This window comes from Chanodichthys erythropterus, chromosome 21 (genome assembly GCF_024489055.1).
Source record: "Chanodichthys erythropterus isolate Z2021 chromosome 21, ASM2448905v1, whole genome shotgun sequence".
NCBI classification, from domain to species: Eukaryota; Metazoa; Chordata; class Actinopteri; order Cypriniformes; family Xenocyprididae; genus Chanodichthys; species Chanodichthys erythropterus.
In genome coordinates, this window is record NC_090241.1 from 23858593 (window position 1) to 23874517 (window position 15925).

The following is a 15925-nucleotide window of genomic DNA, read 5'->3' on the forward strand; positions in this document are numbered from 1 at the left end:
CAGTGCACAGTGTAACTTGTGTCTTGAATCTGGTCCTAATTAAACATATTCTACATATTTTGTGCCCAACTTCAAAAATGTAGCTAAAAATAGTCTAACAGTTTTTTTCTTTTTAAAGTTGTACCATCAAAACTTCAATGCTCCCTGTTTGCGTAAACTTCCTGCCCCTTTAAAAAGCAACACAAGGGTGGGGCTCCAAACCAGCATTTCCCCACCGACTCATTTCTAAATAATGTGGGTGAGTCTATGAGAGCTTTTGTACAAAGCAGTGCACTCAACAGTTGACCGTAAAAAGGATAACCAGCAAGACATGAGAAGGCGGAAAGGAATCTGATAAAGAAAACATTGTAGCTATTTAAAAGAGCACTGGGAAACGCTTTTGAGCAACGAGGAGAGCAAAGCACCAATATCTCTGACAAATCTTCTTCAAGTTCAAAGGTAAGATACTTTGTACTAATTAATTTGTTCTGGCTCTTACTTTAAACTAAATTTTTGAGTTGCATATTACAGTTACAGTGTACTAAATATTGTAGTTCATTCTTAAATATTAATAATGAATGTACTTACAGAAAACATATTTTGCTAAAATATAAACTTTCAAAACAGAAACAAATGGCTATGGAATGCCTGATTCATTTATTTATTTATTTTTCTTAATAATAAACTCTTCGAAGACAATTAGACAAAAGGGGGAAAATACAGCAAATAATAGCTGGAAGTATTTGAAAGAATACACCATTAAATGTTTCAGCTCTCACAGACTGTGGTTTGGTTTTACTGGAACAGATTATGCAGTCTCAATGTTTTCCATGTGCTTTTCAAATTTGTCCTGACCTATAAAATTGCATGCTTGCATATATACTTGTTTCTTTTAAATATCTGTTTTAATATTTTAAAAAGAGCATTTTTTTTTTTTTGGTTTCATACATTTTGTCAAAGATACATAATAGTCATTGTATTGATAAGGTGCATTTCCAGTAATACTTTAGAATACTGTTCTGTCATTAATTAATAAATACACAGGAACAAGGAGCAATGAGCAATGCAATTTTAACATTAGTAACTGCTATTAACTAACAAGAAACTACTCTGATTAATGAATTAGTAAGTAAAAGCACTCGAAAGCAGTTGAATGAGGACGTTTCACTATTAGCTAAACATTAACTACTACTTTTTTCATACCTCCCAGAGGACTATTAAGAATGACTATATACAGGTTCATAATTAATGTGAATAATGCACAATGTAGAAGTAATTCTAAAGTAATGATCATGGTAACCTACTAGTAATGGCTACAGTATTACCAAATCCTATCACCACATACTAATTATTTGAAGCAGTTCTCTAAAGTGAAGCTCATGGTAACCCACTAGCAATGACTCAAGTGTTACCCTTATAAAACCTTCTTTGACTTAAATGACTTAATAACTTAGCCCATGTTTTTCACTTTAGAATACTGTTCCAAATAATTAGTAATTCCTTCTGAAGGATTTGGTAATACTTGAGCCATTGCTTGTCATTGAATGTGTGTGTATTGTCCTGCCTTGTTTGTCCATAGTGAATATCCTGGATGTCCCAAAATAAACATTTAAACAATATACACAACCTGTAGAATTTGCTAGGGGGGTAAATATGAGTAAAGCATAAGTGTGGTTGCAATCTAACCACTATATGCCTTTTATGGAACCGAAAGCTATATGGGTGGAGGAATGATTTATGTCTCAACAAGAAGGTTTCCCAAGAGGCTTTGTGACAAATAGCCAACCGTCCACTTTTTTTTTTTTTTTCTGTCATCTGCTATTTGACAGATTTAGGCTTTTGTATGGCTTTGAGTTTTCATAGGCACATTTTTTTCAGTGGAAAAGAAAGTAATAAAGTAAAAGTAATAAAAAGACCAGAATTTGACAAAGCTTTGCACTTCTTAGTTCTTAGTTCTGATGATAAATGTTTTGCTTTCTTTGTAGGAGTCAATGGAACTGGTGTGGTACATGATTTTTGGCATGTGTGCCATGAATGCTGTTGCTTCTTCATGTCCAGAGAACTGCCAGTGTAAGCCAGACATAATCATTTGTCAAGGCCTTTCAATAAAGGAATTTCCACAGTCCATCCCCCCAAACACCAGTACCCTCTTAATCACCAACACCAGCATACAATCATTAAAACCAGCTGATTTTGAGAATTTCGCTGAGACCCTCACTGCATTTGCAGCCAAGGATTCACAAATAGCCAAGGTGGAACCTCATACATTTAACCAAACCCACAATCTCTTTGTCTTAGGTTTCAGTGGGACAATGCTAACCTCTCTGCCAAAAGATCTGTTTCAGAATCTACAAGCATTATCAACTTTAAGGCTCAGTAACAACAAAATAGAAGATCTGCAACCATCTCTTTTCACCCCTCTTGTAGTTCTGAAAATATTAGACCTAAGCAGAAACCGTCTAACCTCTCTGCCAGAAGATGCTTTTCAGCGTTTAGAAAAGCTGGAACAGCTCATGTTGCAGAGAAACTCAATCAGAAAGCTTTCCAGCAGTACTTTTCGAGGACTCAATAATCTCAGATCCCTGTTCCTCCAGCAAAATCATTTAACCGATATACCAGCAGGCATCTTTGATGACCTGGTAAACCTTGAGATATTGTATCTTCAAGACAACAAAATCACACAGCTACCAGCAAATCTTTTCTCAAACTTGCAGAAGCTGAAGAAACTCTACCTCTCCAACAATCGGTTATCATTGCTTCCCAGTGCAATCTTTTTTAATCTTCATAACCTTACTCATATATCACTGTACGAGAACCAACTCAGTAGTTTAATGCCTGGGACGTTTGGTCCAATGGCCCTCCAGGAGCTCTGGCTGTACGACAACATGTTAACCCACCTTGAGGAGAATGTGTTCAGCAACTTAACTGAGATTCGACTTTTGGTGCTTAGTAGGAACCGGATCCAGCACATCTCCCCTGGTGCTTTCAACGGCTTGATGAAGCTAGAGGAAATTTCTCTTCATACTAATCGATTAATCAGTATTGAGGCGGGGATATTCAAAGACCTTCCCAAGTTAGCTAACATATCTATAGAGAATAATCAAATACAGCACATACCCATAAAACTCTTGGATGGTGTGTCCCGGTTAAATCTTCTGGAGCTTCAAAACAATTCTCTACCAAACTTGCAAAAAGAATTTCTAAACTCTTTGTCTAAAGTTGATAATATTATACTTTCTCAAAATCCCTGGAGGTGTGACCATGACATAATACCTTTTCGGGATTGGCTTGGACAGTATCCAGATAAAGTGAAAAACTTTACTTCTGTGACGTGTGATACGCCTCTGTCCCTGAATGGTAGAAATATAGGAGAGCTGAAGGAGGATGACATTAACCATTCACTGCACACTTTCCCAACCAGAAGTACCTCTGCACCAGCATTAGACTCCACAACAGTCTCAGAAGAGATAGAGGACACAATTGGATGTGGATCTGTGGGTCAAGGTCTGTCCAAAGACAAAATAATTATCATTGTAGTCATCGTCTGCACTGTCGTCATTGTCAGTCTCATTGCCTGTGTGTTATGGAAGAGGAACAAGCGAGGCAGTCAAGACCTGGACCGTCGAAGAAAGACCAACTCGGTGATCTAACATTAAATGAAAGTTTCTGTAAACTAAGCTGTTCATTGTGTTTCAAATTCCTCTTTTAACCTTTTAACTGTCTTCAGTGGATTTATGAAGGATAAATGTTTTCTTTTAATAGGCAAAGAAATGTTAACAAAGATTTGTTATGGATATTTTCTTATATTTCTTAAAAAACAAAAACAAAACTACAATGTTGTTGTCTACAAAGTATAACTTTCAATGCAGATTAGATATGATTTAATGATCATAACCCTCACGAGTGGTCACACATGAAGTACTGTATTTTCTTTCTTGTCACTGTCCATGGTTACGTGCTTTCTGCAGTTCTGTATGTTTTTTTTTCTCATAGCAAAAAAAAAAATATTTTTTAAAGTTGTAAATAAAACAAAAATTATTGAAAAATTTTACAAGAAAATGCTTTTTCAGTCTTTCTACTTCAAAATTTCAGATTTTCTTTGTGTTACTTGTCATTTCTTTGTTTACTTGTCATATCTGTGTGATATTTACTAGCACTTTCTGAGTGAAACCAAACATCTGAAAACACCAAACCAAAAACACATGTTTTACCAATATTATTTTGCATTCTATGTATATGATGCGGCCATTAACAATATATTATGAGACCAATAATTAGTTTAGTTCTTTAAAATGGGGACCATTATCTATATTTCAGCTTTGCAGAAACATATTCACACTTCAATATATAAGGCAATAAGAAAACAAACAGTCTAAAAGTACTCACAAAATGGATATAAAATGAAAACTATGAATAAATAAACTGAGAAGTATCTCTAAATTATTGTACTTTGAGATTCGTTTTGAAAGTGAGTTTGATGGTTCCACTCTCTTATCTCTTCAAACAGAAAACAAACTGTCCACACCCTTTCTGCTGCCTTATAGCCATGCAGTAAACACTTGAGAAATGTAGATAAGAGCAGAGCACTACATATGTTTATATTTGCTTCTGGGAACACATTCTGAAAAGTCATTCAGCTACAACAGAAATGAGCAGGTAAGTGTAATTATTTTCAATTTAATGAGACAAATGTAAGTCAGGAATATAACATAAAAACTGCTTGCAAATGTATTGATTGATTGATTTGATTGATTGATTTTAAAGGGATAGTTCACCCAAAAATGAAAATTATTTACTCACCCTCAAGTTTTTCTAAACACACATGAATTTTTTTTCTTCTGTTGAACATAAAGAAGAATTAAACAAACAGTTTCTGGTCCCCACTGACTTCCATACTATAGAAAAAAATACTATGGAAGTCACTGGGGACCAGAAACTGTTTGCTTACTCACATTCTTCAAACTATTTTCTTTTGTGTTCAGCACAAGAAAGAAACTAATACAAGTTTGGCACAACTTGAGGGTAAGCAAATAATGACAATCTTTGGGTGAACTATCTCTTTGTCTTTTAATAGTAGTAAGTCTTGAGAACGTAATATGTCTTAGTTATTTTAGATGTCTATGCTATATAAGTTGCTTTAAATGGCTTTAACCTAAAAATTCTATTTGCTGTTAATGTTTTATTCTTCAACAGGCATATGCAATTAAAAAGTGCACTAGTATTCATTTACATACTTGTGCACTTGCACTGGAGCTGCACTGAACGTGTATGTCAACCAGATGAAGACTGCAGTAAATATATATATGACGCCACTATGAGAGGAATACCTGAAAAACTGAGAAATGGAACCATTGAAGTATCTTTTTTAACCAGCAAGATTCCTATCATACCAAAAGGAGCTTTTTCCAAAAACCCTCAAATAAAGAAAATCGGATTTATCTGGACTTCAACTACGTCCATAGAGGTCGGAGCCTTTGAGGGTTTACCTGATATCACAACCATTGGGATATCTGGCACAAATGTGACATCATTACCCGTGGGTGTTTTTGAGGATCTCATCAACCTTGAAAAACTTGTTTTACAAAGTAACAAAATCCGAAGCCTTAAAAATGGGTTATTTGATGATTTAAAAATGCTTCAAGAACTAAGTCTACATATGAATGAGATTAGCTCTATTGAGGAGGGGACATTTGATAGTTTAGAGAATCTCACACTTCTTCATCTTGCAAAAAACAAAATTAGTTCTGTATCGACATCTCTTTTTTCCAAACTTAAGAACTTGCGCATTTTCAGGCTTAATGACAACCAGCTGACCTCTATGCCTGATGGGATTTTTGATCATCTCCCTGATCTGACAGAGATAGCTTTGCATGGCAACAAAATCTTATTTATAAAACCAGATTTGTTTCCACACAAAAATAATTTAGACAAACTCACTTTGGACCACAATCTTTTAACTGAACTGCAGCAAGATCTTTTTGTTGGTTTCTCCTCATTAAAGACTCTTACTCTGCATAACAATCAACTCATACGTCTTCCTACTGTTCTTTTTGGAGAAATGCCAAAAATGACTGAATTGAGTCTAAGCCATAACAATCTCACTGACTTACCAACTGGAGTTTTCAGCCCACTTAAGGAGCTCAATAAGTTAGACCTTTCATCAAACCAGTTTTCAATGATATCTAAAGACTTTTTTGAAGGTCTTGAGAAATTGTCTGAACTGAATCTTCAAAATAACAATATAAAGTCATTAAAACAAGAGGACTTTGTAAAACTTCAGTCTCTTACAACACTTAGACTGGGAAATAATAAACTACAAAGCCTTCCTGGAGATGTTTTTGACGCTCTTCCAAAACTCAATAAATTATATCTTTACAAGAACCCGTGGCAGTGTGACTGTAACCTGTTGGATTTGTTTGAATGGATAAAAAACAATGAAGACAAGATTAAATCAAAACCTTCAGAAGTTTGTGAGTCCCCAAAAAACCTGGAAAATCAAACAGTATCCTCTTTAACAGTTGAACAATTAATATGCCTCATAAATTTACCAAGTGCCACCCCGTCCGTACAAGTACTGTTCCCATGACCACACTGCACACCACAGTTGTCTCAACAACAACCTCAACAACCACACCTGCTCCAACAACAATACCAGTAACAACTCAATCAACTACAACACAGACATCCACACAAGTCATTACTACTACAACACCATATTCTCAACTCAACTCACAACCACCCACCACCACTGCTACGACTACAACCCTATCAACTACATCAGTCCCCACCACAGCATCAACAACTACGCTTCAACCAACAACTGCCCCCCTGACAACTACATCAGTCCCTACCACAGCATCAACAACTACTCTTCAACCAACAACTGCCCCCCTGACAACTACATCAGTCCCTACCACAGCATCAACAACTACTCTTCAACCAACAACTGCCCCCTGACAACTACATCAGTCCCCACCACAGCATCAACAACTACTCTTCAACCAACAACTGCCCCCTGACAACTACATCAGTCCCTACCACAGCATCAACAACTACTCTTCAACCAACAACTGCCCCCCTGACAACTACATCAGTCCCCACCACAGCATCAACAACAACGCTCAACTATTACAAGTCAAAAAACAACAACAGCCACCAGTTTACCACCCAGCACAACTACAAGGACTACAGAACCTTTTCTCAGCACACATAGTAGTTTCATCTGTACCAGCTCTCCTCAGCCTATTCTCTCATGTCCTACTCCTACCCACAAGAACTCATCATGCAAGGAACTGATGATATATTTTTTTATTTTCTTTCTCTTGAACATTGGGTAGCAATAAATTTCTAAAAAGTATCTATCATTGAGACTGGAAACAAGATGAATTTCTTTTACTGCTTTCGTTTCATAACCATGTACGTAGGGCTGGGTAAAAAAATATTGATTTCTCGATTTTAATCTATTCGAAACGATATTGATTCTTAAATCCCAAGAATCGATTAGTCTAGTCTGTTTTCTTTTGATGAATTAGCAGAATATGTAGCACCTCCCATCCAATAAATTGCAATAATCTTTGTGCTTTGTTACTTTTTATATGAAGCAAAGTTTCAGATTTCAAATGACGTCCATCTTATTATGAGATTCAAAAAATAAATACCGTTTTGGCGCTGTTTAATTTGACGTGACAGATCGCTGTAGTGCCTCAGTTAAAGAGAAGCGGCAGCACGGAGCACATGTGAACATCCTCTCCTCCGCTTTAATACCAGTTACAGCGCGAAATAAACACGACTAAACATCTGAAGGTATGTTAAAATATACAGTACAACTTACCAAAATCCATATCATGTCTCGTGTAATCGCTCAATCAGTGTTTCAACCTCGGAAAGACGTCAATAAAACAGCTTGTAAACAATGTCAAGTAACATCACATTTACCTCAGAAAAACATATTCAGTGACCATAAACTCGTTAGTCAGGTAGAAAAGTGTACTCTAGAAAGCAATATTCTGATTCACCGTTACATTTTCAGCATAATTTTTAATGTTCTTCAATATTTAATGCATGTTTAAATAAATCAGAATGACAGCCGTGATTTAAATGTTTATATTAAAAAAAAAAAAAAACGAATTGGAGTAGAAATATGATTATGTAATTCTAAACTTTATTTATAGTAAAAACATTATTGAGTGTAATTTAAGTGTTTGTTTGTATATAAATACGTTAATTTAACCTTCATTTTTTATAGTAGTAGCTACCAACTGACTCCCATGTGTAGTTTATAGCATTAGTTGAGAGATTTTTTTCCCTCTAGAAAATTTGCCATGCACTGTAACTGATATACTACATCCAAAATAATAAATATATATTGGATCGAATCGAAATCGTAATCGAATTGAATCAAAAGCATGTGAATAGTAATCGAATCGCAAAAATTGTGTCAATACCCAGCCCTAATGTAGTACAGTAGGGTCCACAAGCCTGAATCTACTACTTCTATTTAATGTTTGTCTATTTAAAAAAAATACTTTTTATATATAATACTTTTATATGATATAATGATTATATTATGAGCATAACAATTTGTGTAGTGAAGAGTTTGCATTTCAAAATTCTTATTCTTATATTATTTGACAATGAATTCCACATGATCAAGTTATTCAGCTTGATTTGGAGAATGTTATATCTTTGGAACATCTGACATTTCAGACAAGAAAGTCACATGGTCAGTGTTAAAAATATGCTAGATTATTTTTAGGTGCCAAATGTTTGGACTCCACAGTACATTAAGGCACTTTTGAGGTTTTTTTGTGTGTGTGTGTGTGTGTGTGTGTGTGTGTGTGTGTGTGTGTGTGTATGTATTTTTAACATTAAATTTACTGTTTTTTTTTTATATGTAATATAAAGTAAGTTATATGTGTTATGATGGTACAATGTTATGGCAGTGTCTTATGTGTCCAGTGTTGCATTTCTTTACCTGTATAACCGATTACCTTTGGCAAAAGGACAACCCTGTCATGACTTCTGTCTGATTTGCCAAGTTTTGTTGTCTTGTCTCTGCTCTGTCTTCTTGCTCATCAGTTTTGTTTTGACAGCTCTCCATGTGCTCTGCTGTCAGTGTGGCGTTTTCCCCTCCCACTCGTTATCTTATCTTCAGTTGTTTTCTCTGTCACACCTGTTGCCACTTCTTCCTCATTAGCTTTCCCATATATTAGATCCTCTTGTTCCCAGTCTTTTGTCAGACCGTTGTTGTATGTTTTGAGCTAACGCTTCGCTCTTGACCTTATACTCTTGCGTGTCGTGTCGTGTCGTGTCGTGTCGTGTCGTGTCGTGTCGTGTCGTGTCGTGTTTTTTTAGGCTTTTTCTTTCATTTTAATCAGTTCTTTGTAATTCTGCCAGACCTTTTTGTTCTTCTCCCTGCCCTGACTATCCTTGTGTCGGTTGAGACTTGGATGCATTGCTCCAGTCCCTTTCTGCAAACTCAACGCTCTCACCTGGAGATTGGGTGAGATTTCAACGCTGCGTCACAGACAGCACTCTAGGCAGAGTGACTTCCACGCTGCGTCACAAGTGACGCTAGGACCTTGTTTTGGACTCCATTTTGTGTTCCTATTTTCTTTCTCCTTGTGCTCAGTGAGGGCAAAATAAAGCTTTTCTGTTACCTGCAATTGAATCTGTGTTTCTCCCTGACAAACCCACAATGCTTTATTAATAAATATTTTACAGTATGTTTAATCTATGGCTAGGTGTACATGATTTTAATACACAATGTAGAGGCTGAAAATAAATAAAAACACTCAACGCACAGTGGTAAACACAACATCTCTCTCTCTCTCTCTCTCTGCGCATGCGTGGTTGTGAGCGTTTGTTGAGTGTGTGAACAGAGTGCGGTGAGTGCGTGAGTTTACTTTTGTTGTGGCCGCTGTGCCAAACAAAGTTTATTTCAGTTTATTTTTTGTTTTTATTTAAGTTGTGGGTTTTTTTGTAGTGTCGAGTCTGTGAAGGTTGTCAATCTGCCAGTATTTTTTTACTGGCAGAATGACTACAGGTGTGGGGAGCTTCGATTTCCTCACACGGCGTCATGGCGTGAAAATAGACTCGAAGGCTAGTATTGAGGACTGTAGTTTAGCGGTGGGAGAGGTAGTTGGTTGTGAGAATGTTGTGTCAGCTTCAAGAATGAACAACGCGGTTGTTGTTTTTATGAAAACTGTTGAGTTGGCGAACGTTGTGGTTGAAACTGGAGTTGTAATTGACAACGCGTTTGTTGCTGTGCTACCGTTGTCCACGCCATCAAAGAAGGTGATCCTTTCAAATGTACCGCCTTTCATTAAAAATGAGTTGCTTGTACAAATGTTAGAGCGATACGGCAAATTGGTTTCCCCAATAAAAATGATTCAGATCGGTTGTAAATCGCCATTATTAAAACACGTAGTGTCGTTTAGACGCTTCGTGTTCATGGTGTTAAAAGATAACAGAGAAGAGTTGGACTTAACGTTTAACTTTAAACATGATGAGTTCAACTATGTGATTTATGCTACAACCAATAACATGAGGTGCCTTCGTTGCGGTGAAATAGGACACCTTGTGAGAGTTTGCCCGAAAAAGGAAGAAAAATCCAAACAAAATGTTTTGTCGGTCTCGGTTGAAAAGGCTGTTGAAGATAAGGAGGCAGTACAAACTGTTAGAGAGGAGCTGCCTACAACCGCTAATGTAGTTGGAGAAAACAAAACGCAAACCAAAGATGCAAGCCTAATAGCTTTATCAAGTGATGCAGCAGTTGTGATGCAAACGGTTGATGAAGAACAAACTGTGGTTGAGATGGAAGAAGTTTCTGTATCTGATCAGATGCAGTCAGCTAATGGTTCAGGTGATAAGCAGAGTTCTGACAAAAATCAAGATGTTGAACTGTTAGGAGATCTTTGTTTATTGGAAGAACAGGATGAGTGTGTTTTTAAAACACCACAAAAGAGAAGAATGAAGCAACATCATTACAGTAAATCAAAAAAAATAGATAAAGTTGTTTCAAGTCAAACTGATACTGAGAGTGAAACTGAACTTTCTGAATGTAGCATCTCCTTTGATCAATCTCAAGATGAGTTACCAAATCATTCCTACAATGTAGATGATATTAAACTCTTTTTAAGAGTAACTAAGAATGTAAGAAATGTACGCATCACTGAATACTTTCCTGATTTAGAGCAATTTGCTGAGAAGGCAAAAATTTTCAGGAGTGAAGGTCTCTTTTCTGATCAAGAGATTTACAGGTTGAAAAAAATTCTCACCAAAGTTAATGTACAATTAGGGAATAATGCTGGTAATGAAAAACATTAGAATAATACTTATTTGAGATGAGTTTCTATTGGTGTTTCTTGTGTATCCTTTTCTTCTCTTTGATGAAGGATTTCCATATTGCTTCTCTTAATTTGAATGGAGCACGAGAAGGGAAGAAAAGGTTTGAACTATTTGAGTTAATCAAGATTAAAAGAATAGATGTTTTGTTTGCACAAGAAACACATAGTGATGCTTTTAATGAAGCTGATTGGGCAAGTGAATTTGATGGGTTATCCATTTGTAGTCATAATACATCTTTAAGTGGGGGTGTTGCTATCCTGTTCTCAAAAAATTTTATTCCAGTTTCATACCAAGTTGAAGAAATTGTTAAGGGAAGACTTTTAAAGATAAGAGCTCAATTTGAAAATCAGTTTTATGTCTTTTTATGTATTTATGTTCCCACCAATACAACTGAAAGAATGGGGATTTTAGATATATTATGTAAAGCAATAAGTGATTGTAATACTGAAGATTTGTTTTTGATAGGAGGGGACTTTAACTGTACAGAAAATGCCTCTGATAGAAATCATGTTGAGCCCCATATGGCTTCTCGAAAAAGACTTGTTCAATTAATAGAAATGCATGATTTAACTGATATATGGAGAAATTTTCATAAGACACAGAGACAGTACACTTGGCTTCATTCATACAATAATATGTTGTCTTTGGCAAGGTTGGACAGATTTTATGGTTTTAGTCATCAACTTAATATTTTCAGAGATTGTTCTATTATTCCAGTCGGTTTTTCAGATCATAGTTTAGTGTTGTGTTCTTTAACTTTGGGATCTATAAAACCTAAGAGCGCATTGTGGCATTTTAATAACAGTTTATTAACTGATTTGGAATTTAGAGATATTTTTAAGTTTTTTGGAATGACTTTAGAACCAGAAAGTCTGATTTCCAATCATTGCAGCAATGGTGGGATTTCGGTAAAATACAAATTAGACAATTGAGTCAACAGTATGCTTGCAACATCACCAAAGACCTAACTAATTTAATGGCAAATTTAGAGAAAGATATAAAGAAACTTCAAGAATCTATTGTTACTGAACAAAATCAAGAGCTTATTAAAATTTTAAATGAAAAAAAGAAGGAATTGGCTGAACTTTTAAACCTGAAGGCACAAGGGGCTCTGATCAGGTCCCGTTTCCAGAATATAGAGTGGATGGATATACCGTCAAATTTTTTTTTTAATTTGGAGAAAAAAAATGGTCAAAAAAGATGTATATATGGCTTACGCTCTAAGGACGGTGCACTCTTGTTGAATCATACAGAGATTCGTAAGAGGGCAGTGGAATTTTATGAAGAACTGTATAGCAGTGAGCTTACACACAGGTCAGACAGTGTGTTTATTAAGGGTCTTCCTCAGGTATCGGATGATGCCAATGGCGAGCTTTGTAGAGTGTTGACTTTGGAAGAGTTACAGAAAGCTCTTCAAAGCATGGAATGTGGCAGAGCACCGGGAATAGATGGCCTATCTGTAGACTTTTATAAGTCTTTTTGGCCTGAGATTGGTGCAGATCTGCTTGAAGTCATCAATGAAAGTCTGAGTAGTGGAAGATTACCACTGAGCTGTCGCAGAGCGGTCCTTACTCTACTGCCAAAGAAAGGAGACCTGAGTAACATTAAAAACTGGAGGCCTGTCTCTTTGCTATGCTGTGATTATAAAATTCTATCTAAAACTTTAGCAAATAGATTAAGTAAGGTTTTAGAAGAAATTATTCACTCTGATCAGACTTATTGTGTTCCAGGTAGACAAATTTTTGATAATATTTCATTTCTTAGAGATTTTCTTGATATTGGTAAGCTCTTGGGCATTGATTTTGGTTTAATATCAATAGATCAAGAAAAAGCTTTTGATAGAGTGGAACATGGTTATTTATGGGATGTTCTAAAAGGTTTTGGTTTTAATAAAGTTTTTATTGATAAGTTAAAAGTCTTATATTGTGATGTTGAAAGCTTGCTGAAGGTGAATGGTGACTTATGTGCCCCCTTTAGAGTTTTTAGAGGTATTAGACAAGGGTGTGCTCTATCTGGTATGTTATATAGTTTGGCAATTGAACCTTTGTTGAGAAAGTTTAGAGCAGAATTAAAAGGTGTAAGCATTCCCAATTGTAAAAATGTTTTTAAATTATCAGCATATGCTGATGATATTGTCATTCTCTTCAAAGAACAAAGAGATGTGGAAAAAATGACAGAAATTTTATGTGATTTTATGACTGTATCTTCGGCTAGAGTAAATTGGAATAAAAGTGAGGCTATCTTATTTGGTAAATGGCCAAATGGACAACCTTCTCTTCCTGTGGGTTTGAAATTGAGCAAAGAAGGGTTTAAATACCTGGGTGTATATCTGGGAGATGATATGACTGTTAAAAAAAATTTTGAAGGCGTAGAAGAAAAAATAATGGGGCGTTTGAATAAATGGAAGTTTTTACTTTCTAATATGTCTTATAGAGGACGGGTTTTAATTATCAATAATTTGGCAGCCTCTACTCTTTGGCATTGGTTAACTTGCATTGATCCACCACTGCTTTTATTAAAAAAAGTTCAATCTATTTTAGTTAATTTCTTTTGGGACAGTTTACATTGGGTTCCACAAAGTGTTTTATTTTTGCCTAAAGATGAAGGGGGACAAGGTCTGATTCATTTGCAAAGTAGAGCGGCAGCTTTTAGGATAAAATTTGTACAAAGGTTCATTGATACTCCTGTAAATGAAAATTGGAGTTTGGCTGCTTCTATTATTTTAAAAAAATTTGAAGGTTTGGGCCTGGACAAGACCTTGTTTTTGATGAACCCTAAGAAAATGTCTGTATCTAAATTACCAATTTATTATTGTAATTTATTTAAAGTGTGGTCACTTTTTAAAGTTTTGAGATGTGAAAATATTGATTCTTTGTATTGGACGTTACAAGAACCTCTGATTTTTGGTTCACGTTTGGATGTGTCGAATGAGAATTTTTTTCCTGTTTTGACGGACTTACTTATCAAATCTCATGTCACTACTCTTGGGAGGCTAATTCATATAACTGGTTCTGAACTTTCTAATACCAAAGCAATGGCGGAAAAGTTGGGTCTGAAGTCAATACGAGTAATAACTCAGCTGATGACCAAGTGGAAAGAAAACATTACTGAAAAGGAATTTGAAATGTTGAAAGACTTTGCAGAAGAGCGGATACAGCCTGAGGATGGTGATTCTTTCCCGAAGTTGTGTTTGATACCTGATTTAGAAATGTGTAATGGGTTTCTTTTAAGATATAGTAATTTAGTTTTGTCAGGGAATGGGAAGGTATCTGGTAAAGCCATGTATAGATGTTGTGTTAAAGTTTTTAACAAAAGAAGTCTTGATGGAAAAATAGACACACCTTGGCGTAATGTTCTACACTTGAGTGAAAATGTAAGACCTGAATGGGGGCACTTTATAAGTCACCACTTAGTAAAAAAACAGGGGATTTACAATGGAGAGTTTTGCATGGAATTATAGCGGTTAATGCTTTTGTTTCAATAATTAATTGTGAAGTAAATCGAGAATGTCTTTTTTGTTCACAAAGAGAAACAGTGTTTCATGCCTTCATGTATTGTAATAGATTAAGACCTTTGTTTTCTTTGTTACAAGATCTGTTTAAAAGGTTTGGTGAAGTGTTTTCTATGGAGATTTTTATTTGTGGTTTTAAGTATTGCAGAAGACGTTCCTTTGAATGTCAATTATTTAATTTTTTGTTGGGTAAAGCGAAAATGGCAATTTATGTGAGTAGAAAAAGAAAAATGGAGGGAAGTTTCGATACAGATGTTACAACGATTTTTTCAATCTTGGTGAAGTCAAGAATTTTAATTGACTTCCGCTATTATAAAGCAACAAAAAATATGATGTATTTTGAACAAAGATGGTGTGTAAAAAATGTTCTTTGTAATATTATTGATGATGTTTTGATTTTTAACAGTTTGCTGTGAGGGTCTCTCTGCTTGGTAGAGAATATAGTCTTATGTCACTTTTTTGTAATAAAATGGTGTTTTAAAATTCAAATTCTCTCTCTCTCTCTCTCTCTCTCTCTTCCCCCCCCCCCCCCCCCCCCCTGTTGGAGTGGATGTTGGGAAGGGTTTGTGTTTGAGAGCGGTTTGCTGTCGTGCGTGTTTTCTATCTTCTTTTTTCTGTATGTGTTTTTTCTTTTTTCTTTTTGCTTTGTACATTTAGCTGTGTGTAAAATTTAATATTGGGTTAAATTTAGTAGCGTGCCCTGCTTTTGCACGGTCCGCCTAGGAATGGCGTCCACAGGTGGAAGAACGCCATTATCTCTGCGTCATGGTTTCAGGTGTGTGCCAGAGTCTAACGCTACAGTTGAGGATGTACTGTTGGCGGTCGGTGAGCAGATAGGTTATGAAAATATAGTTTCGGCTTCGAGAATGAATAAAGCCGTAGTTGTGTTTCTTAAAACGGAATCGTTGGTTAATAAGGTAATTGAAAATGGTCTGTGGGTGAAAGAAATTTTTATTACCGTCACTCCGCTGTTTGCACCAGCAACAAAAGTGATTATATCAAACGTCCCTCCGTTCATTGAAAACGAAGTCATAGTGAGAGAACTTGCGAGATTCGGAAAAGTTGTAAGTGAGGTCAAAGCGGTTT

General features: G+C 35.8%; 1 protein-coding gene and 1 pseudogene across 1 annotated transcript; both read left to right on the forward strand.

Annotated features, from left to right (window-relative positions):
• The first annotated feature begins 256 nt into the window (after window positions 1-256).
• Window positions 257-3971, forward strand: lrrc15 (leucine rich repeat containing 15). The gene is made up of 2 exons (XM_067373159.1): window positions 257-438; window positions 1965-3971. Exon 2 carries the CDS (start codon window positions 1971-1973, stop codon window positions 3627-3629), a length of 1659 nt encoding a protein of 552 aa, XP_067229260.1. The 5' UTR covers window positions 257-438; window positions 1965-1970; the 3' UTR covers window positions 3630-3971.
• A 151-nt stretch (window positions 3972-4122) lies between these two features.
• On the forward strand, window positions 4123-6992 carry LOC137010812 (leucine-rich repeat-containing protein 15-like; annotated as a pseudogene).
• Window positions 6993-15925: the final 8933 nt, after the last annotated feature.